Source organism: Vulpes lagopus, chromosome 15, assembly GCF_018345385.1.
Source record: "Vulpes lagopus strain Blue_001 chromosome 15, ASM1834538v1, whole genome shotgun sequence".
NCBI lineage: Eukaryota > Metazoa > Chordata > Mammalia > Carnivora > Canidae > Vulpes > Vulpes lagopus.
The window spans coordinates 49,047,864-49,073,117 of record NC_054838.1 but is presented as its reverse complement, the minus strand read 5'-3'; the positions used below and the strand labels follow the sequence as shown (position 1 = coordinate 49,073,117).

At 38.3% G+C, this 25,254-nt stretch overlaps 1 protein-coding gene across 5 annotated transcripts in view; it reads right to left on the bottom strand.

Moving 5' to 3' along the window:
* The window catches only part of ARHGAP42 (Rho GTPase activating protein 42), a 287,887-nt gene that overhangs the window by 96,871 nt on the left and 165,762 nt on the right, over positions 1–25,254 (bottom strand). For all 5 annotated transcript variants that reach the window (XM_041730578.1, XM_041730579.1, XM_041730580.1 and 2 more), the window contains one exon: positions 8,790–8,891. In XM_041730578.1, the coding sequence (XP_041586512.1) occupies positions 8,790–8,891 (102 nt within the window). The remainder of the gene's footprint in view (positions 1–8,789; positions 8,892–25,254) is intronic.

Genomic DNA, 25,254 nt, shown 5'->3' with positions numbered 1-25,254 from the left:
GGTCTCTGTGGAGAGGTCTGCTGTTACCCTAATACTCCTCCCCATTTAAGTTAAGGATCTCTTGTCTCTTGCTGCTTTAAGGATTTTCTCTTTATCTTTGGAATTTGTAAGTATCACTATTAGATGTGAAAGTTTTGAACGGTTTTTATTGATTTTAGGGGGGATGTCTCTACCTCCTGGATCTGAATGTTTGTTGCCCTCCACAAGTTAGGGAAGATTAGATTGTTTCTTTTGTGGTGAGTTCTTCTTTCTAGTCATTTTGCTCAGTGCAGCGGGCTAAAAACGAGTTGTATTGGAAAAAGGAAGAAAAAAAAAAAAAAAAAAAAAGAAAAGAAACCTAGCCAAACCAAAACAAAAGCAAGGAGGAGTATCCTCTGGTTCTATATACTGTAAATCCCTCGACCTCCCCTGGAGCTTTCCAGCAATACTCGGCTAAGAACTTGTTCTTCCCCTTACCTTCCAGCTGGTCTTCTGGAGGGACGGACCTGCTGTGCTGATTCTCCTGTGTGTGCCCTTGGGGGAGATGCCCCTCCCCCCACCAGGTGCAGGCTCAGGGGGAGCTGTTTATCCTGTGAGGCCTTTGTTCCCTGGGGGGCCCCGCTTTGTCCCTGGCACAGGGGGACAGCAGGAGGAACAACACTGGCAGCGGCCAGCTCTCCAGCCCTGGAGTCAGCTCCCGCAGTAAGTCCCGCAGCTCCCAGTCCACAGTGGCCTGGATGCTCCGGGGGGGGAGGGGGTGCTGACCTCCATAGCTTGGGGGCGCCCGGCGCTGGCAGGAGAGTCCTCGCTGTCCTGTGCCCTCCCCACCTCTGCCAACCCCGGGGTGAGTGCAGGATCCTGCGCTGCGTCCGCTGGGCGCCCTGGGATCCCTGGCACTGCTGGCATTGCGTGCGGGGCCACGGCTCTTAAAGGCAGCAGCGCACAGACCCCTCCGGCAGGAGCCGCTGCCTGAGCTTCTCCCGAGGCCCCTCCAGGAGCGCTGCAGCCCTTTCCCGAGCTTGTCAGGTGTATGCAGGCTCTTCCCCGGCGCACCTCCCTGTTAGTGCCCCTGGGGGCCAGGAGGCCCCACCGCCCCTCCTGCAGTTCTGCCCAGTTTCCCTGCTGAGCGCCTTTCTGTCCAGGAAGGAAACAGTGCCGATTTTTAACGTTCCTGCTTCTCCAGGCCTGGGCTCTCCTGTCCTGTCCTGGAGGCTCTGGCCCCAGGGCCTTAGCCCGGCTCCTCGCCGGGCCCCTCCCCCACTGGATTCTTTTTTACTTTTCTTCCTCCTTCCTACCTTGCTAGAAGGCAAACTCTCTTCTCTGTAGCGTTCCATACAAATTTTATGATTATTTGCACTATTATTTCCTGTGAAAAATGCTGTATCTTGATGGGGATTTCATTGAATTTGTAGATTGCTTTGAGTAGTATACACATGTTAACAATATTTGTTCTTCCAATCCATGAGCACAGACTGTCTTTGCATTTCTGTCATCTTCAATTTCTTTTAGCAGTGTTTTTAGTTTTTAGAGTACAGGTTTCATCTTTGGTTAGGTTAATTCCAGGTATCTTATTTTTGGTGCAACTGTAATGAGATTTTTTAAAGATTTTATTTATTTATTTGAGAGAGAGAGAGAGCATTAGAGAGAGAGAGCATAAGCAGGGAGGAGGAGTAAAGGGAGAAGCACACTCCTTGCCAAACAGGAAGCCTGATGCAGGACTCAATCCCAGTACCCTGAGATCATGACCCGAGCTGAAGGCAGACGCTTAACCACCTGAGCCCAGGTGTACCAAGATTTTTTTCTTAATTTCTCTTTTTGCCTCTTAATTATTGTATAAAAATGCAATAGATTTCTGTGCATTATTTTTTGTATCATGCGACTTTATTGAATTTGTTTATCAGTTCTAGTAGTTTTTAATGGAGTCTTTCTGGTTTTCTATATAGAGTACTGGGTCACGTGCAAATAGTGAAAGTTTCACTTCTTCCTTACCAATTTGGATGCCTTTTATTTCTTTTTATTGTCTAATTGCTGTGACTAGGACTTCCAGATTCTGCTGAATTAAAGTGGTGAGAGTGGACATCATTGTCTTGTTCTTGATCTCAGGGAAAAAGTTCTCAGTTTTTCCCCATTAAGGATAATATTTGCTGTGGATTTTTCCTAGCTGGCCTTTATTATGTTGAGGTATGTATTCCCTCTAAACCCATTCACAAATGGGTGTTGTACTATGTCAAACGATTTTTCTGCTTCCATTAAAATGATCATATGTTTCTTACTGACATAATATATGATGTTGATTGATTTGTGAATACTGAACCAGCCTTGCATCCCAGGAATAAATCCCACTCAGTTGTGGTAATGATTTTTTAATGGATTGTTGACTTCTGTTTGCTAGTATTTTGTTGAGGATTTTTGTATCTATGTTTATCAGAGATATTGGCCTGTAGTACTCGTTTTGTGTGTGTGGTGTTGTTATCTGGTTTTGGTATCAGGGTAATGCCGTCCTCCTAGAATAAATCTGGACATTTTCCTTCCTTTTCTATTTTTTTTGGAATACTTTGAGAAAAATAGATATTAACTATTCGTTAATGGTTGGTAGAACTTTCCTGTGAAGCTATCTGATACTGGATTTTAGCTTTGAGAATTTTTTGATTACTGATTCAATTTGTTTTCTGGTTATAAATCTGTGCAAATTTCCCATTTCTTCGTGGTTCAGTTTTGGTAGGTTACATGTTGCTAGGAATTTATACATTTCTTCCAGGTTGTCCAATTTGTTAGCATATAGTTTTTCATAATATTATCTTATTATTGTTAGTATTTCTGTAGTGCCAGTTGTTATCTCCCCTCTCTCATTTGTGATTCTGTTTAGTACTTTCTCTTTCTTCTTGAGAAGTCTGGCTAAAGTTTTATCAATTTTATTGACGTTTTTTTAAAGAACTAGCTCCTGGTTTCAAGTATTTGTTCTATTGCTTTTTTGAAGTTTCTATATCATTTATTTCTGCTCTAATCTTTAATATTCCCTTCTTTCTGCTGGTTTTGGGTTCTGTCTCATGTTCTTTTTCTAGTTGTAATGTTAGTTGTAATGTCTAGTTGTTTGAGACTTCTTGCTTCTTCAGGTAGATCTGTATTGCTGTAAACTTTCCTCTTAGAACTGCTTTTGCTGCATCCAAAAGGTTTTGAACTATTGCGTTTTCATCTTGTTTATGTGTGCTTTTTAATTTCTTCTTTGATTTCTTGCTGGATTCATTCATTGTTTGGTAGCATGTTACTTACCCCCCATGCATGGGTGGTCTTTCCAAATATTTTCTTGTGGTTGACCTCTAGCTTCATAGTGTTGTGATCAGAAAACCTTCATGGTATGAATTAGATCTTTTTGAATTTGTTGAGGTTTGTTTTGTGGGCTAATATGTGATCTATCCTGGAGAACGTTCCATGTGCACTTGAAAAGACTGTGTATTCTGCTATTTCAGGATGGAATGTTCTGAATGTATCTGTGAAATCCATCTGGGCCAGTGTGTCATTCAAAGCCATTGTTTCCTTCCTGAATTTCTGTTTAGATGACTTGTGAATTTAGGTAAGTATTGTTGTTGCATTCTATCACCATCAATTTGTTCCTTTATGTTTGTTATTAATCATTTTGTGTATTGGGGTGCTCACATGTTGGGTGCATAAGTATTTACAATTGTTATATCTTCTTGATGGACTGTCCCTTTTATTATTATTATATAGTGTCTTTCTTTGTCTCTTGTCACACTATTTGTTTTTTAAAGTTTTGTCTGATATAAGTATTGCTACTCCACTCCTGCTACTCACTTTCAATCTGCAGGAGTCTTTCGGTCTAAAATGAGTCTCTTGTAGACAGTATATTGATGGGTCTCGCTTTTTTATCCATTCTGTCGTATTGCTTTTTGATAGTGTGCATTTCATATATTTACATTCAAAGTAATTACTTGTAAATATGTACTTCTCGCCATTCTATTACTGTTTTGTGGTTGTTTCTCAAGATTTATCTGATCCTCTGTCTCTCTTTCATGGTTTGCTGGTTTTCTTTAGTGATATATTTGGATTTCTTTCTCTTTATTCCTTGCATATGTATTAATGGTTTTTGATGTGTGGTTTTTTAAAAGATTTTATTTATTCATAAGAGACACACAGAGAGAGGCAGTGACACAGGCAGAGGTAGCGGCAGGCTCTCTGTGGGGAGGGAGCCTGATGCAGGACTTGATCTCATGACCTGAGCCAAAGGCAGAAGCTCAACTATTGAGCCATCCAGGTGCTCCATTGATTTGTGTTTACCATTAGCCTTGTATATAACATCTGCATATAGGAATCTGTATTAAGATGAATCCATTCTTACTCCCCTCCTCCCCATGTTTTAGGTACATGGTATCTCGTTTCACAGCATTAATTTTGTGGGTCCTTGACTGAGACTTTATAAAAAATATTCATGTTTACTGCTTTATTTTTTGTTCCCTTCCTTCATACTCCCACTTATTTATGGTCTTTCCTTTCCAACAAAGAGCTACCTTCAGTATTTCTTGCAGGGCTGGTTTACTGATAATAAACTCTTCTAGCTTTTATTTGTCTGAGAAACTCTTTATTCTCCTTCTAATTGAATTGAATGATAGCCTAGCTAGCTAGAGTATTCTTGGCTGCACATTTTTCCCATGCAGCACTGTGAATGTATCATGCCACTCCCTTTTGGCTTGGAAAGTTTCTGTTGAAAAATCCATTTATTTTTATCACTGTATTTGCCATTTTTATTACAATATGTCCTGGTGTGGATCTGCTTCTGTTGATTTTGTTGGTAGTTCTCTGTGCTTCTTGGGTCTGGGTATCTGTTTCCTTACCAGATTAGGGAAGTTTTTAGCTATTATTATGTTGAATTAGTTTTCTGCCCCCTTTTCTCTGTTTTCTACTGCGACTTCCATAGTAATGTTATTATGTTTAATTGAGTCACTGAGTTCCCTCAGTTTATTCTCATTTTACATAATTCTTTTTTTTTTTGTTGCTGTTGTTCAGCTTGATTACTTTCCATTACTTTGACCTCTAGGTCATTAATTTGTTCCTCTGCTTCTTCCATCATGCTATTCATTCCACCAAACATGCTTTTTACTTCATTTATTGAGTCCTTTATCTCCGCTATGTTATCCCTTATCTCTGTGTTAAGGGTCTCACTCATATCCTCCAGTCCTTTTCTCAAGTCCAATAGGTATCTTTATGTTCATTACTTTAAATTCTCTACCAGCCTTGTTACTTACATGTTTCATTTAGATCTCTGGCCATGGCCTTGTCCTGTTCTTTCATTTGGGACAAATTTTTCTGTCTTCTCATTTTAGGAAAGTCAGCTACATCTCTTGTTTTTGAGGGTAATGGCCTTATAAAGACGAGGTCCTGCAGTGCTCTATGTAGTGTCCCCTGTTCCCCAAGGCCTGGAACTTCTGGGAGTATCTCCAATGTGTGCTGCACATGCTCTGCTGTTGTGTCCTGACTGCTTTATCCTTCAGGCCAGTCATCTACAGAGGTTTCTTTGCCTGTTGTGGGCAGTGTTTGGTCCCTGTCTGAATGTGGTGTGTTTTAACTAGATGTGTTCTAGTCTGCTTGTGAAATGAGATATATTGTTACTGCTGCCAGAACCTAGCTCCAGAAAACTCCTGCCTTTGGGGATGCAGTGTTGGCAAAGATTTTGGCTAATCTTCTGCAGGTGGCGTCCTGCTGTTCTGGGACCAAGGCAAGCACAATTGGAAGGGCAGTTCCACTAGAGCATGGGGGGGCAGGGCTTGGGTAAGCAATGTAGGTAGTGTCTGCCCCACAGTGGTTCCCACAGGTGGCTCTGAGACTATGCTAAAGGGTGGGGGAGGGAAATGGTGTCTGTCAGGTCCTTTGTTCCTAGAGGGGTCTCTTTGTGAAGCTGCATCTCTGGGACATGCTCCAAGATGAGCAAACAACCTCTCCACTGGGTGCCTCAGGTGCTCTTCAGGTCACTGTATGTCCACAGGCTCTTTGCTCCACCTCTATAAGAGCAGTACCATTGCCTCCGGGCTCTCCAGGAGCCAAGCCTGCTGACCTTTAGAACTCCAAGCTGTAAGCCCCACTAGTTGCTGGAACTCACAAAATTAGAAATTTGGCTCCTCTCACTTTCCAAGTCCACTGCTACAGGAATTCATTTTCACAGTGTGTTTCCCCCAAGTGTTAGTCTGTCTCTTGCCCTTCTCCACAACCATGGCTCCCCTTGTCCTGACTGCAATGGCCACAATCCATTCTTTCCCAAACTGTGTCTCTGCACTTCCTGCCTTTCTTCATGTGGCCTCTTCTCTACTTTTAATTGTGGAGTTTGTTCCACAAGTCTTTGGATCAATTTCTGGTGTGTTTAGCATGAATTAATAGCTATCTAGTTAATTTGTGGGATGAGGCAAGCCTAAGATCCTCCTATTCTGCCACCATCTTTCCTTCCATTCTCTGCCCTTTCAAATTCTCACTTCCTTATTTTTCCACAGAAGACTTTTTCACACCGATTTGCAAATGCAACTTGTATAAAAGTGATGGTAATTCTGTGTCACACGTTGTACAAATTCCCAAGCACTTAGCCTTTTGATTTGATTTAATATTTTTTGAATTAAAATTATTTTGATACATTCTAGTCTTTCTACATTTCCTTTATGATCTCTTCCTCTTATTTCATATTTTGAAAGAAATTATCCAATTACACATCAAATTTTACTTCTTTTCATTTACTATAAAGTCTATAATTTTAATAAGTCTGTTTCTAATTATGCTTATACTCTAATGATCTATCAAATTGATGGTCTTGTAGCTTTACCAGCACAAGGTAATCCCAAATTCAGTCCTGAAAATGGGGAACCACTTATTTCCCATGAACAAATCAACAAGGAGTCAGCTGTGCAAGTGAGAAGGCACAGAGCAGTCTTTCTGAAAACAATAAGCTGGGTACTGACAGAAGTACCAGAGTTACTCTGGAAAAGGACGGAGGTTACAGAATTAAACACATGTATGGCAGCATCTCTCTACAACAGGTTTGATTCCTGGAAGGGTAGAGGGAAAAAAAACAAGGCACATTTTTTTCTTGTCTACATTATGTCTTCTGAGGAGCTGCTCTGGCACAATTTGTGTTCTCCTGTGGGCTATGAAGTCTGGAAAAGAAATATGTGCCTGTGTGCACGTGTGTAGTGGGGCAAGTAGAGGATGCTACTAATCATATTATAGTTTTTTCCAGGCTCAACTAAGTATAGAACCAGAACAGATATATTCTTTTGTACCATAGCCTAAACAATTTAGGGTCACTAACAAGCCAATACAGAATTAGATTGACAGGGAAAATTGAAGCATATCCTCTAGAGAATTTTAAAATTAAGATACAGTTAGCATGTCTTTGATGGTTTAAGCAATGTCTAAGTGTGGCCTCTCATATCACCAAGAATCTGAAGAACATATAAGCCTTTAGAGACCCTAAAAAACACTGCTGATTTAAAGGCAGTATATTTTTAAAATGGCACCTGGCCATAGCCCTTGATATGGCAGATGGTAGTGTACTGGTGATAATTAGGGGAGCCTTTCTTCACATGACTAACATCTACACAGTGCATTCTCTCCTAGGTTTCTTATAGTGTAATGCCCAAAGAGGTACATGAGCATTAAAGAAGTTTGGAACATGTGAACATAATATTAAGTTACAATACAGTATTTCATAAGAGTAGATATGTCTATGAAAATTCAAAATATGATTTTTCTTAATGACAATTTTTTTCACTCTATCAATTTAGCCAGAAAAATCTTTCCCTCAGCACAAATTGTATATTAATGTATCCTATTTTAATAATAAGTGTTAATAATAAGGTACTTGTTATGACGAACATATGTTTAAATATCATATATTCCCAATATTAAACTTTATCTTAAAAAAGTTTTTAAATGAAGAAATTCAGTTCCTTCAATGAGAATATAAGAGGACAGAAAAAAGGAAACAGAAGTAAAAGTAACCCTCCCAAGCCTTTTGACTGTAGTTCACTGTATTCAAACACCAACTGGTCAAGCGTGCCTGGTAGGTAAACATGGAGGTAAGGAAAATAAGAAAAGGAATAGGGGAGCAGAGAACCAGATTGATTTTGATAAGCAATGCAGTAAGGTAGATGGCTTTGCTAAAAAGATTAGAAGGAGGGATTGAAAGAGGTTCTTGACAATGATACCTAGAAGTAGAGACAGAAGAGAAAGAAGAGACTTATACTTTGGTAAGAGGATTACTCTGTTTTACTACAGTTAAAAATTACCAATGAGAATAAATATTTCAGAAAAAAAGAAGAAATGGGCTGCTTAAATGCAAAGATGTGAAAATATCTGTTGACTTGTTTTTTAAGAAAACTGATATAAAATAGAGATTTTAAAATGTGTAATTGTGTATATATTTTCCTCTTAATGCAAAAACAGTATCTTAAAAGGAGATATTTTTTAAAAAACTATTTCATCAGTTTGATAGGTCCTGCTGTCGAAAAATTGCCCAATAAGAAGAAAAGAAAAAAAATCTTATTTCATTCTTTCTCAACATTGTATGAAAGAACTCGTCTTTTACTGGGAACTATTAATATTAAGGGTCATAAAGCATGTGAAATGCTCAGCACAGGGTCTATCCACTGTAAGTGCTCAATTAATTCTTAATGTCATCATTTTATAAAGAGCAGCAGATTCTGAGATACTACCACCTTTGGAAATATGGACATAACTTAATGCTAATGTTGCTTTGGAAATATTCACATAACTTAATGCTAATGTTCTTTTCACATTTTGAGTGGAAAGCTTACCTCTTGCAAATGAGATTCCTTTTTCTTTGCAGACAAATTTAAATGTTTATCAAGAATAGAATAGTACTTTTCACTCTCCTTGTCGAACTTCTTCTTTCCATCCTAGGGGTAACAATAACAACAAAACATTCTAATTCAAGAATAAAACTGAATTCTTAACATTCCCATCAAATATCCAATATAAGTATTTTATAAAAACTTAGTGAGCTCCAACAATGTATAAAACTTGACAGCGTAAGAAAAAGGATGTGAAAACAAGTCATTTGAATATGTATTCAAACGTATTCAGATATTCTCAAAAAAGTTCATGAAGCTACAGCATGGAGGGAGGCAGGCTGGCTACAGTAGGATCCCTCTGAGAACTTTGGAATTCTCACCAGGAGATTCTGATCTAGTACGTCTGAGATAGGACCAAGAGAAAATGTCTCATTTTATGCTCTTTGGTGGTGTTGATGAGTTAATCTATAATTACGTTAGAGAACCACTCACACAGATTCTTTTCAGGACATTATTATTTCCCAGCTATAGAAAGATATTTCAAACAGTTTATTCTTGATGGGGGGAAAACAGGTAACATGAAATAATTAAAAGATGGTTCAAAGTCAAACCAAAAAGATTAACAACAACTTTATCATACACTCATCATAAACCTAATAGCTGATCTTTATTTATCCTAAAATTGCATTGTTTTGTAGGGAAAACTATAACCAGGCTGGCCTTTTGTGGAGGAGGAGGACAACTTTACCTTCCATCTTGTGGCACACTCTTATTCAAATACAAGTGGAATAAAATCCTAAAGGGGATAAGACACACCTGGGCATATAATTTTCTCCAACTATAAATACGTTATCCACTAGGTTATTTTTTTTTATAAGATTTATTTATCTATTTGAGAGTGAGAGAGTGAGAGAGCACAAAAGTGGGAGGGGCAGAGGGAGAGAGAATTTCAAGCAGACTCTGTTCTGAGTGTGGAGCCTGACATAGGGCTTGATCTCATGACCCCTGAGATCACGATCCCTGATATCATGATTTGAGCCAAAATCAAGAGTTGGATGCTCAAGTGACTGCACCATCCAGGCACTCCATACCAGGTAAGGTTTTTTTTTTTTTTTTTTTTTTCCATTTGAGTCCATATGAAATAAATATTAGGCAATCACACTCATAAATTTTATTGGCCAAAGAAGTACTCTTCCTTGCTTTTATTTCAGTGTTTCTGGAAGTGCAATACCTGGACCACTTTTAATGAGAATCAAGTATTTTTAAGCCTATTCAAAATGTAAATCCCTACTTCTCCTATCCAAAGATTCAGGAATTATTATTTTAAACAAGTTCTATAAATATTATACATAATGCTTTACTTCATTATTTGCTTAAGTATTCAAAAGAGTTTTATAAAAAATAATGGATATGTGCCTATTTCACAGCAGCACATACTAAAATTGGCACAATACAAAGAAGACTAGTAGGATGTTGACATGCAAATTCATGAAGTATGCTATACTTTGGGGAAGTAGGAGATAAAGGCTTCTAGTTATGGACTGAGCTAAGTCAGCAGGATGAAAGGTACAGCATAGGTATATAGCCAATGGTACTGTAACACTGTTGTATGGTGACAGATGGTAGCTAACTTGTGGCAAGCAGGGTGTAATGCATACAGCTGTCAAATCACTATGCTGCATACCTGAAACTAATGTAACACTGCTATACACCAATACAAAAATTTTAAGAAAATAGATGGATAACTGTATAGATGGGTAGGAGGAAGAGGAGGTAAGAAAAGGAGAAAGGGAAAAGACAGGCAGGCCTCCGGCCTGTCTTTCCCACTATCTGAGGTTGTCAGATTCCAATTAATAGATCCAAGTAATTCTACTTTGATCCACTGGCACCTCTAATGTTTTTAACTCACCATGATCTAGTTCCAAATATGGAACTTTAGAAAGTTAGCTGATAAAATTACACTGAATGGGAAGAGCAAGTAGGATTGTACTGTAAAAGTTCAAGTCACTTTTAGACCATTTAAGTACTATTATGTTTGTAAATTAAAGTATTAGACCTATAAATGAGAAAGGTCAAAATTTCCAAAGGATTTTTATTCCATAAGGAGAAAATGTGGTCCTACTAGGAGAAATACAATACAAAAATCAAGAGTGGCATTCACACTCAAAAAAGGTCTACTGAGAAACTCATATCACAAAATATGGAGTAGCAGACCCAAAAGCAAGCAGAGAGGTCCACGGTTCAGGACGGGAGGAGTTTATCCTCTCTACTGTTGGAACAAGATAACCTAGATGAACATTTTACCATTTGCTCAGTGGAGCTCACTTTTCAATCTGGCATTTCATGCCCACAGTTGACCTGCCCACTCCATCTTTCAAAAAACCTCTCTCACTAGCACTTTTGAGCTCCTTTTCTTTTTTCTCTCCAGGCCATTTCTCCTTTGACATAAGTGTTCATTTTTTCCCCCAATTTCCACATATTCAAATTACAACCACTTATAGCATCCAGTTCATACAGGCCTCATTCACAAGTCCCTTCCATCAACTCTCTCTCCCTTTTGGGTGCTCACAGACCTTACACTTGGGTTTCCTATGGTGTTCATGTTTCACACTGTAGCAGAGAAATTCTTATATGCTCTTTAAAAACTGAGTATTTGACAGAGTGCTCAATAAATACTTAATGAACAAGTGAAATTTTCCGTATTACACTGGGCACCCCAGTCCCTCACAGGTACTCCATTTGTTTAAAAAAAACCCCACAATATCCACGATACAGACAGAATTCTACACAATAGCTAAATTCAATCCCAACATGCAGAATCACCAGGGTGGAGGGAGGCGGTGGGCACCCAGTTGCATTATAGTATAGTACACAAGACTGACTCACTTTCATCTTATGCTACGGGACTTAAAATTTCTTGCTGTGCATAGAAGAAACTGGCGAAGAGAACACAGCTGTGGCGACAACACTAGTATCTTTGTTTTCAGTTAGCGTTTGATGGCATTTTGGGAGACATTAATTCAGTGCCAAAATATCAGCATTCCTGGCAATACAAAAATCATTCCCAGAGCACTTCTGGGACTCTTATTCAAACCCTGGTGCTTCACGTGACCAGGCCAGAAAAAAAAAGATCTACTCAAAGATTCCAGTGATGTAGACAACAGACACATACTCAGATCTAGCATAAAATTAAAGAACTGAGTAGGCCACATGAAGGACAACTATAATGTGGGGAAGTATGTTCTTGAAAATAAAGAGCGTTTTTCCTTGAAATTCACATCTGTCCTAAAAGCCATGACAGGCACTCCTAATGTAAGACAAGTCTCATTTGGACTTAGTAACTAACTTAACAGCATATAGCTACTTCTTATCTTTTGTGTTACATGTTCTGCACATCAAGCTAAGAATCTGCTCTGAAACACATGCTAGAAGGGAAAAACAACCCATGAATCTTTATTAAATGCTGTATGTGCTTCCTGTCTTATTGTCACAGGATGACTCAAAAAAAGGAGACTACGTTACAGTGTTACATTTTCTGTAAATCCAGTTAAGTGCATTTGAACTAGGTAACCATTTAAAATGAAGTCATATATATGTGTGTGTGTGTGTGTGTGTGTGTGTGTTATGTCTGTGTGTATGTATATATATATAAATATATAAATATATATGTATGTATACACATGTGATGTCTGTGTGTGTATGTATATATACATATATATATTTATTTATATATATGTGTGTGTATATATATTAAAATTTTTAAAGTAGATAATGCAAAATAGCAAATTAGTCCCCAAATCCAATTTTGGCCAGCAAAAGTATAAGACAAGTTCTGGTCTGCACTCAGTTCACTTTCCAGATGACACCACCTTTACTGAAAGCACAGTGCTCATATGATATCTTAGCTTCTAGGATATTAGCAGGTGTGGTTGTGCACACCTTCACTTTATATAGCAAAGTAATGAACGGCAGGGAAACTCCAAGTGTCAATTTTACTCCAAATTTATATATATAGCAAATAACAACAAACAAACAAAAAGAGTCAAATATTTATAAAAACTATAGGTCTACCAAGCAGATAAAAAATATGAAATCAAACATAATTGTTAAAAGAAGGCCAAATCAATCCCTTCCACTGACTATAAGAGAGTACCAAAGATGAAGAAGATGAAGAACAGATTCTACCACAACGTTTAGAAAATCACAAATAGAAATCCTCAAAAGGTTATCTAATTGTAAATTGTATGTTTTTCCATAGAACTACTGCAAAGTTTTGTTTAAACAACTGTCAGCAACCTTTATTTTAATGTTGCCATGATATAAATGATTAAAAATTTAAAAAGTGAAAAAATGCTTTCTATTTTTTTTTTTAAATGTAGCACATGGGGCACCTGGGTGGCTCCATCAGTTAAGCATCTGACTCTTGATTTCAGTTTAGGTCACGATCTCAGGGTGCTGAGATCAAGCCCTAAGTCAGCCTCTATGCTGGTCATGGAGCCTGCTTAAGATTATCTCTCTCCACTCTGCTCTTTCTCTCTCTCTCTCTCTCAAAAAAAAAAAAAAAGACATTTTGGATTTATACATCAGATTTTGAGACTATTTCAACATTATAATTACAAACCAAAATACTTTGAAATTTCCCATCCAACTATTTACATTCTTGTGTTAGTATTATAGCCATTAGCTAATAAGCAGTTTGTGTATATTTTGAAAAAAATTCTTCAAGTGAATGAATAACAGTAGAAAAAATAATATGAAGAATAATGATTAAAATGAATAGCTAATTTTTTTAAAAAAGATTTTATTTATTTATTCTTGAGAGACAGAGAGAGAAAGAGGCAGAGACATAGGCAGAGGGAGAAGCAGGCTCCCTGCGGGAAGCCCGATACAGGACTCGATTCCAGGACCCCGGGATCCTGCCTTGAGCTAAAGGCACTGAGAGGATAAGTTATAGCCTTGACTACCAATCATGGCTAGACTTCTTCTTAGGATTGGATTTACCCACTGATTAGAATGGCAGACCAGGGTGACATCACCATCTCTAAGTCCTAAGAGTGCTAGATGCTAGGAAATTCCAACTATATGCTGTGTAGGAGCTTCCTGAGGCCCATAGGATTCCTGGTATCCAGAAACCCAGGTTGTTGAGAATCTTAGTATAGCTTACACAGCAATGTCTCTCGGTGACTGTACCCAATCATTCCCAGTCTCCCCAACCACTGCCCACCCAGTCTTTTCTCCTCAATCTGCTGAAACATAGGCATTCCCAAGGGTCTCCTTTCTGGGTAGCTGTAACAGTATAATTCACCCACATCTCCCCCATTTCCAATTACCCCACCACTGCCACCACCAGGTGATCAGATTCATAAGGACCAAGGGTTTCATATTTGCGTTTATGAAGAACTTCTACAACCTGGAATGATTAAAAAAAACAAACAGAAATAGAAATGAAAAAAATGAAGGTATAAGACATAGAAGAGGAAAGTCCAAAGGGTAACAAGCATCTGAAGATGCTTTTTTTTTTAAAGATTTTATTTATTTATTTATTCATAGAAATGCAGAGAGAGAGAGAGAGAGAGGCAGAGACACAGGCAGAGGGAGAAGCAGGCATCATCATACAGGGAGCCTGACGTGGGACTCGATCCAGGGTCTCCAGGATCACGCCCTGGGCTGCAGGCGGCGCTAAACTGCTGTGCCACCAGGGCTGCCTTGAAGAGTTGTTAAAACTTATTAGGAATTAAGAAAAAAGTAAATTAAAATATTGGAACATCACATTATGTCAGATATTGGCCAAGAGTTAGAAGGCTGCATTAAGGTACTTGTTGAGGAGTGTGGAGATACAGGAACTCTTAGATATTATTGGTGAGGAGGACAGAGGTGCAGCCTCTTTAAAGAGAGATGTTGCAGTAGTAAGTGGCCCTAAGAACACAGAAATGTCCATAAGGAAACTCAAATGAAGATATGTATCTGTGGGGACAGGAAGATAGCCAGTGTATTCATTTTTTTAAAAAGATTTTATTTATTTACTCATGAGAGACACAGAGAGAGAGGCAGAGACACAGGAAGAAGCAAAAGCAGGCTCCCTATGGGGAGCCCGATGCGGGACTCGACCCTAGGACCCCATGACCATGCCCTGAGCCGAAGGCAGGTGCTCAACCACTGAGCCACCCAGGCATCCCCAGTGTATTCCTTAGTGGACATAAAACAAACTTGATGCAGACCATGGAGTGCTAGGCAGAAGGTAGAAGGAAATATTAAGTGCTGACAGATTAAAACACAACTCTGAGTTAAAAAACACAAAACAGGCAAGTAACACTAAATCATTCATGTAAATTAAAAAGCCATGCATACAAAATGGTGACAATTTTACAAGAACAAAAGAAACAAAAATATACATATTAACTCTTAAAAAAGGCTGTTGTGTAAGGAAAAAAACGAGAATGAGGTATGAGTAAATGAATATAACAAGAGAGGGCTGTGAACTAAAGGACAACAGATGAAAGAAGGAAATTTAAGATTTTATTTATTTGACACAGAGAGAATGAAAGAGCAGGAGCAGGGGGAGGCACAAAGTGAGAGGGAGAAGCAGACTCCCCAGTGAGCAGGGAGCCCGATGTGGGGCTTGAACCCAGGGTTATGAGATCATGACATGAGCAAAAGGCAGAGGCTTAAATGACTGAGCCACCCAGATGCCCCCATATTGGTGTTTTCAATCAGAGCCTAAGAGAACTGGGGGAAGGCAAATGCCTAACTCCAGCCCCATCTGGCCCTTCTGTCTCATCTAAAGGGGAGAAAAAAAGAGTGGGGAGGCAAACTGAGAGGCAAAGTACACAGTTAAGGAGCACAGGTTCACCAGATATAGGACCTCAGACACCTCACTACTAACATTACTAAGGCCTAGTTCCTTTTGCCACATATAGCATGCCCAGTTATCAAGAAAAAGTTAAAGACATACTAAGAGGCAAAATCAGTATCAGCATCAGTCAGATATAGCAGAAATGTTAAGATTCATCGGAGGAAAATATTTTTAAAATTATGATTAATATACTAAGGGCTCAAAAGGAAAAGTAGATAGATAACATGCAAGAATAGAGGAGTAATTAAGTGGAGATGGAAGTGCTAATAAGAAGGAATGACAAATGCTTGAGATAAAAAACACTTAAAGAAATGAAGAGGAGGAGACTCTCCTTTGAGAGTCTCATTAGTAAACCGGATATGGCTAAGCAAAGAAGCTTAAATGTTTATCAATAGAAACTTCCAAAACTGAAAAACAGAAAGAAAACAAAAAAGGCTAAGAATACACATACAAACAAAAACCAGAACATTTAAGAATTGTGGGAGACGTAGAAAAGGAACCAACAGAAAAAATAAGCAATAGTTGAAGCAGTAGTGACTTGAGAATTTTTCCGAATTATTATCAGACACCAAACTACAGATCTGGGACACCTGGGTGGCTCAGTGGTTAAGCATCTGCCTTCAGGCCAGGACATGCTCCTGGAGTCCTGGGATAGAGTCCCACATCAAGCTCTCTGCAGGGAGCTTGCTTCTCCCTCTGCCTGTCTCTTCCTTTCTCTCTGTCTCTCATGAATAAATAAATAAAATCTTTAAAAAAACCCAAAACAACAACAAAAAAAACCTACAGATCTAGAAAGCTTAGTACCAAGTAGGCAAAATGCCCTGAGAAACTATACCTACACATAACAGATTTAAGCTGCAGAAAATCAAAGATAAAGACAAAATTTGAAAGAAACGAGAGGAAAAACACCTTACTATAGAGGAACAGAGATGGGAATTTCAACCAGCTTCTCCATGGAAAGTACGTAAGCAAAAACCAACCAACCAACCAACCAAAATAGAATGAAATATTTAAAGTGCAGGAGGAAAACATGCCAAGCAATCTAGTTTTCTGCATTCTGTGAAATTCTCCTTCAAAAGTCCAGACAAAATAAAGACTTTCTCACCTAAACAAAAACTGAGGAAAATTTGTTGCCAGTAGTGAATACCTTGTAAGGAATGTTAAAATTTCTTAAAGGACAAAGAAAATTATATTATATAGTCAGAACTGGAATATACATAAAGAAAGAAAAGAGAATCAAGGAAGGAATAGGTGAGGGTGAAATAAAAACTTATTTTTCTTATTCTTAGCTGAGCTAACATAATAACAGTTTCTTCAAAATAATATTCATCGGGCAGCCTGGGGGTTCAGCAGTTTAGTGCTGCCTTCAGCCCAGGGCCTGATCCTGGAGACCTGGGATCGAGTCCCATGTCGGGCTCCTGCATGGAGCCTGCTTGTCCCTCTGCCTGTGTCTTTGCCTCTCTCTCCCTCTCTCTCTCTCTCTCTGTGTGTGTGTGTGTCCCTCATGAATAAATAAATAAAATCTTTAAAAAAATAATAATAGCATCAAGAATGTATTCAATTCAGTATGCTTATGTAAATCCTTGCTTGTGTGTGAAATGAAGGGCAGCAATGGTATAGGCACAGGATGGAGGAATCAGAAGAATTTTGTTATGATCAGGTATTTGCACTACCTATGAAGCAATATAGCATTATTTGAAAGTGGATTTGGAATAGTTGTAAATGTATATTGAAAATTCTAAAGCAAACGCTAAAAAAGAAAAGAAAAGGAAAGAAAATGAAATCATATAAAATACTCCATTAAAACCAGAAAAGGAAGAAAAAGAATGGAAGACAAAAATAGAAACAAAGAACAATAGCAACAAATAGAAGATAACAAATATGGTAGCTATTAATCCATATATATCAATAATCACTTGGATCATCAATGTGTTAAACACACAGATTAAAACATAGATTGTCATAGTGGATCAAAAGAAGGAGACTCAATTATAAGTTGTTTATAAGAAGCCAACTTTAAATATAAAGGCATATATATATTAAAAGTATAGGAATAGAGAAAGATATACCCTGCTAACACTAATCAGAAGATAATAGGAGTAGCTATGTTAATTTCAGACAGAGCAGAAATTTGCTTTGAAGCAAAGCAAAAAAAAAATATATATAGATAGATAAAGAGGAATATTACACAATTATAAATAAGTCCATTCTTCCAAAGGATGTAACAATTCTTAATATGTATGCACTTAATAGCAAAGCATCAAAATATGGGAGGCAGAAACGAATAGAACTTCAAGGAAAATAGGTGAATCCACCATCATATTTGGAGACTTCAACACCCATCTATTAGAAAATCAGTGAGACTGCAGTGAAACAATATGACCAATCAACTGGATATAATGGACATCTATAGACCACTTCATTCAACTACAGCAGACTCCACATTCTTTTCAAGCTCACATTCCTCAAGACAGGCTACATTCTGGGCTATAAAACACATCTTGGTAAATTTAAAAAAATAGAAATCATAAAATGTCTGTTCTCAGACCATAATGGAATTAAACTAGGAATCAATGACAAAAAGATAGTGAAAGGGAAAAAAAAATCACAAAATACTTAGAGATTAAACAACACACTCCTAAATGACATGGCTAAAAGAAATCTCAAAAGAGATTTTAAAATAATTTGAACTAAATAAAAACACAACTTACTGAGCCCTGTGGGATGCAACAATGGCAGTGATTAGAGGGAAATTTATAGCACTGAGAGATAGTAAAGGGAAAAAATGGATGAAACAGGGACAAAGAGAAGAAACAGGATGAAAGACAAGATGATGAGGAAGTGGAGGATGCACTTAAGTTACTTTAGACTTTAGAAGAGAGAGAAGTTTTTGATGGCTTTCAATTGTCGATCTTCTCTGACTGTGGGAAGACAGGGAAGATTGGAATCAAGAAGGTGGATAGTGTCTGGTATGGCAAAAAAAAAATAGAGCGTGGGGCAGAGCTTGCCTGCTATAAGCTTGCATGCAATCCTTAGTAAGGAAGAATAATGAAAAAAGTAGAGAAGAATGGAATGGAACGAAGGAAGAAAAATCCAAGTGTTTATTACTGAACTAATCACAGAAGCAGGAAGAAACAGGGGCTTAGGTAATATGGTACATCTCTATTCAGGTTTCACAAAACCAACACACCTCAGGACATTTCTAAGCAAGATTTATCTGCTAGTTCCCTCCCATACTTGGCCAAGATGTATTCCACTACAGTAGGAACTCTCCTGCACTTCAGACTATCACCTGGTCCCTCCAGCAGTTATGGGAGAGGCCAGGACCCAGGACCCACAGCCTCACTCCATCTAATCTAGATGTGGTGAGAAGAGCTATTGAGCCTGTGCACCAGAGCTGTGGCAACTCCCACTGCAGTGAGGTAATGGGCATGTGGGGCTGCAGCCAGGGTGCAGGGGTGACACTGTGTGTGACCAGGTGTGAGGGGCAGAGGTGACAATCCTAGACCAGGGTTATCAACTGAGCAAGCTCTAAGGGCCTGGGAAGGGCTCAAACTGTGCCCAAAACCAATAAACACACTCCTAGATATAGATAAAAGATAATCCCTTTATTGAGTATACTATCTTCATGATTTTTTGGTAATGAAAATACAACATTTTCAAGGCATTTGCAGACTCACTGATGACCTTGCTCTCTTGAGCCAATTTTGTATAATTACCTATCATAGAGCTTTCTCAAAATGAGCATCACAGCAACACTGCTTAGTTTTCAGATTTAAAAAAAAAACAACCCTTACTTCCTGCCCAAACCTCAAGTGCCTAGGTCATTGTCATAGATAGCTATAGGAGCCAAAGCTAAAAACTGCCCTTTAGCTGAGTATCAGTTCATGGAATTCTTAATTTCTACTGTTTTCATCAGAAGCCCCTTTTGACAGAGCCCCATTCTTTTTCTACAGTAACAGAACCTCTAAATTGTAGCAGGGCACACAGGTGCCAAGAGTGAAGAGTATATTTCCTAGTCTCTTTTGCAGTGATGTGTGTCCACATGACTAAGTTTTTGTCAATGAATGTGACCATAAGCATTCCATGGCAGCTTCCAGAACACTTCCAAAACTACCCAGTGCTTCTCTTCCTTCAACCTTTCCTCCCCCAGGGGAAGAACATGCTCAAACTTGCACTGTAAAATGACATCTCTGTTCACTTCCTCTGCTCTTCTTCCTTGACTTTTAACCTTGGGATCACTTCTTTTAAGAAAAAAAAAAAAGAGTTGTGCTTTTATTTATTTTTAAATATTTTATTTATTTTTCTGAGAGACAGAGTGAGAGAGAGCACAAGAGGGGAAGAAGGGTAAAGAGAGTGGGGCAGAGGGAGAGGGAGAGGCAAGGAGCCCCACTCAAGACTTGATCTCAGGACCCTGGGATCATGACCAGAGCCAAAGGCAGAGGCTCAGTCGGTTAACTGACCCATCCAGGTGCCCCAACAGTGTGCTTTTAAAAGAACAGTTCCAGGAGAAAACTTATTATTGCAGATATTTCTGTATAAGGTCTAATTTGCATAACTAGACTGCAGGGCTCCCCAGTATAAAGATGAGAGAGAGACAAAGACATAGAGACAGAGACAAACAGACATTGGTTTTGATTGATTGACTGATTCACTCAACATATTAACTGTGTTTTAGGCTGAAGAGTCTTAGACTAGGCTATAAAAAAAGTCCACTGTGTAAGTGCCGAATGAATGACTTATTCAATTCTGCAAACACTGTCAGTCTAGCTATCCTCCTGGTTTTATTACCAGTTGTAGTACCCTGGACACAGAATGGTTAAATTCTGAGGTCTTAGTCATCTTATCTGTCATATATAAAAGAGCTGGATTCCACAACTTCAGGTGAAGCATCCTGGAAGAAGTACAGCATAAAGAAGTAGTTTCTTACTCAAAGCACAAACATGGCTGTTTCTCTGGAGTTGCTGTACCTAAGCGTTTCCCAACACAGTCACCATGAGAAACACTTTAGAAGGCTGGTCACTATTGGTATGACCCTACCCACTAGCAAACAATCTCTGCTGCAACAATATAAATATTAATAGTTAGGAAGGTGGAGGTTGTAAAAAATATCTACTCTGGCACTTTCAGTCAATATCATTTTAGCTGCTCATCTGTCTTATTAAGTTTGGGGTTTTCAACTCCATTGGCAAAATCTCTTTCTCAAAATGTCACATTAGCTGATGAGAATAGTCAAAAGCTTAAAGGAAAGAGAGAATTCCCTGAAGGCTGTTACTTCTGAAAATTGTCATGATAGTGAGATGTGGAGGCTGGGTGGTAATGGCACCACCTGGTGACTTTCAAGTCTCATGGCTTAAACCACAAACTTAAGAAAAAAAGCACAATTTTCATTCACAAAATATACATTTGAAAAATATTTTACTGTACAATTTCAGCATTCAGTAACTGTGTCTTAAGTTTAATTACCTACATCACTGTTTCTTTATAATCAAGCATTCCTTTTGTCCTATAAAACATAATAAGAATACTTAAGAAATGCAGTCTGTGTAGTCTAGAGTCACTATCTTGTGTCATGTGAAGTTACCAACATTACCATTCCTACAGCTCACTAAAGTCTAAACTATGTTAGTAATTATGCCAAAGAGCGAGGGCTGGTCATACCTAACTCTATTAAACTGAAATATACTGAAAGACTATTTTGGTAGAATACATTTAGACATTTTTTCAAAATGTAAAAGTAGAAATGTGACTGAAAAGTCTTTATTTTCACTGAAATATGACCATTCTAAAATTCAAAAACTGTCACTTTCAAACAATGCTTAATTCTTTCTTCAATTATCAGAAAATACCAGGGGAAAAAAAACAGACTTTGGTTAATAAAAAGTATCCTTAACTCATCACAAAATGATTCCTTATTTCCCAAGAAATACTTAACAAGTGTTTTTAATGACAATCTTAATCCATTTTTAAGACTCAATCAAGTTGTGAAAATGAACAATATATATATAGAAAAGCTGAAATAAATTTTTCCATCAACTATGCATAGTGCTTGATTTAATAAACATGGTTTTTCTTTACTAGGAGATTTACCAGGCAGAATTAGTAAAGGTAATTATTGGGGGAGAGGGCAGAGAGAGAGACAGAATCTGACACAGGCTATAAATCCAGCGGGGTAGGGCTCTCTCTCACCACCCTGAGAACATGACCTGAGCTGAAATCAAGAGTCAGATGCTTAACTCACTAAAGCCACTCCAGCACTCCAGGAAAAGGAATTCTCAAAAGCTTAGTTCTGTAGTCACAAAAAATGCAAAATTAATTATTACCAATAATCTGTTTGATTCCATCTTCCAACTATTAAGAAACCAAACAATATAAATAAATACTTAGGATCTATACCCTAAAAACTATAGAACACTTCTGAAAGAAATTGAGGAAGACACAAAGAGGTGGAAAAATATTCCATGCTCATGGATTGGCAGAATTAATATTGTGAAAATGTCAATGTTACCCAGGACAATGTACACGTTTAATGCAATCCCTATCAAAATACCATGGACTTTGTTCAGAGACTTAGAACCAATTATTTTAAGATTTGTGTGGAATCAGAAAAGACCCCGAATAGCCAGGGGAATTTTAAAAAAGAAAACCATAGCTGGGGGGCTCACAATGCCAGATTTCAGGTTGTACTACAAAGCTGTGGTCATCACGACAGTGTGGTACTGGCACAAAAACAGACACATAGATCAATGGAACAGAATAGAGAATGCAGAAGTGGACCCTCAACTTTATGGTCAACTAATATTCGATAAAGGAGGAAAGACTATCCACTGGAAGAAAGACAGTCTCTTCAACAAATGCTGCTGGAAAAATTGGACATCCACATGCAGAAGAATGAAACTAGACCACTCTCTTTCACCATACACAAAGATAAACTCAAAATGGATGAAAGATCTAAATGTGAGACAAGATTCCATCAAAATGCTAGAGGAGAACACAGGCAACACCCTTTTGAATTCAGCCACAGTAACTTCTTGCAAGATACATCCACGAAGGCAAAAGAAACAAAAGCAAAGATGAACTATTGGGACTTCATCAAGATAAGAAGCTTTTGCACAGCAAAGGATACAGCCAACAAAACTCAAAGACAACCTACAGAATGGGAGAAGATATTTGCAAATGACATATCAGATAAAGGGCTAGTTTCCAAGATCTATAAAGAACTTATTAAATTCAACAGCAAAGAAACAAACAATCCAATCCTGAAATGGGCAAAAGACATGAAGAGAAATCTCACAGAGGAAGACGTAGACGTGGCCAACACTCACATGAGAAAATGCTCTGCATCACTTGCCATCAGGGAAATACAAATCAAAACCACAATGAGATACCACCTCACACCAGTGAGAATGGGGAAAATTAACAAGGCAGGAAACCACAAATGTTGGAGAGGATGTGGAGAAAGGGGAACCCTCTTACACTGTTGGTGGGAATGTGAACTAGTGCAGCCGTCTGGAAAACTGTGTGGAGGTTCCTCAAAGAGTTAAAAATAGACCTGCCCTACTACCCAGCAATTGCACTGTTGGGGATTTATCCCAAAGATTCAGATGCAATGAAACGCCGGGACACCTGCACCCCGATGTTTCTAGCAGCAATGTCCACAATAGCCAAACTGTGGAAGGAGCCTCGGTGTCCATCGAAAGATGAATGGATAAAGAAGATGTGGTCTCTGTATACAATGGAATATTCCTCAGCCATTAGAAACGACAAATACCCACCATTTGCTTCAATGTGGATGGAACTGGAGGGTACTATGCTGAGTGAAATGAGTCAATCAGAGGAGGACAAACATTATATGTTCTCATTCATTTGGGGAATATAAATAATAGTGAAAGGGGATATAAGGGAAGGGAGAAGAAATGGGTAGGAAATATAAGAAAGGGAGACAGAACATAAAGACTCCTAACTCTGGGAAATGAACTAGGGGTGGTGGAAGGGGAGGAGGGCGGGGGGTGGGGGTGACTGGGTGGCGGGCACTGAGGGGGGCACTTGACGGGATGAGCACTGGTTGTTATTCTGTATGTTGGCAAATTGAACACCAATAAAAAATAAATTTATTACTAAAATAAAAAAATACTTAGGTACTGTGATTTTCATAGATTTAAATAAATCTCCAAAGAGATTGATCTCTCCATGGAAAATAAATTTTCTATTAAAGGATATATTAGCTTTCTTTCAGTTAACTAAATTGAATAGAGCAATCATCTGTACTATCTGTGAATTATTTGTGATTCGAAGACTTTCCTTACCTTATCTATGGCCTATTGGTTATTCACTGTGGTCTATTTTCAAGTAAGTGAAAAGGAAAACTTTAGCCTAACTTAATCTACTTTGTATATCATTAACAATACTCTAAAGTTAATTGGAAAGTCCATTTTAATGCAAAGGCTAAGAATAGAAGTTATTTGTTCTTTCCTACAGTCCAAATATTGTCTCTCCATATCATGTAGCCCAACGTCAATCACAGACTAGGAACATCTGAATGAAATTAATTCACAATAATAAAAGATTAAATTTAAAACCCAAACACTCAAAGGCCTAATTCAATCCCTTAAACACAAATACACACACACACACACACACACACACACACACACACACACACAGAGAAAATGTTTCTCTAAAGAGCAGAGTTGTTGAATAAGGATTCTGTCATTTATCATAAAATGATCTCCCAACTCTCCATAGAAATCATATTATTCAAATGTTCCCGGCATTGTGGGGAACATATGATGAGCACCAGGAGGAAAACCCAAGGTGAAGGAAATAACAAAGTTCTTTGAATTGCTTTTATTTTTTTTTTATTTTTATTTTTTTTAAATTTTTATTTATTTATTTATTTGTGATAGTCACACAGAGAGAGAGAGAGAGGCAGAGACACAGGCAGAGGGAGAAGCAGGCTCCATGCAGGGAGCCCGATGTGGGACTCGATCCCGGGTCTCCAGGATCGCGCCCTGGGCCAAAGGCAGGCGCCAAACCGCTGCGCCACCCAGGGATCCCTGAATTGCTTTTAAAATACAAGCGTGCCACGTGGTGACCATCTGTTCTCCACCTCCAGTTGAGGAAGTAGAAGGAAATGGACTGAGTCTGGGACATTTAGGTTAATCATAAGGATGAATTCTCAAACTACTTAGTATTCCTGACTATGCTGGTAGACATGAGGTAATAACAAGTGAAACCAAGTAAGCCAGAGAACTTCCTGAGACCTCAGTTACAGACTATAAATGGAAACCCAGAAATAAAATGTGCTTCTAAAAGCAGACAGAAATCAATAGCCAAGCTGACAATACTTGAGAATTATGATGACTGAGTGAAACCTGACACTTTAACACTTTTCTAGAGGCTGCTGTAAGGTCGTCTTCACGAATGTCACACTCTTCATTTGGTTCTAGGCAGATATCATACATAGTTCCATTTGTAGTTACAAAGACGGCTTCTTTTTTTATTATGCTTTTTAAATATAGGCCTAAATACCAGATTCTGCAGTGGGAATTTGAGAGAAGCCTACAGCACTATTTTTTTTTTTTTAAATTGGATCAGTATAACTGATCAATTAGC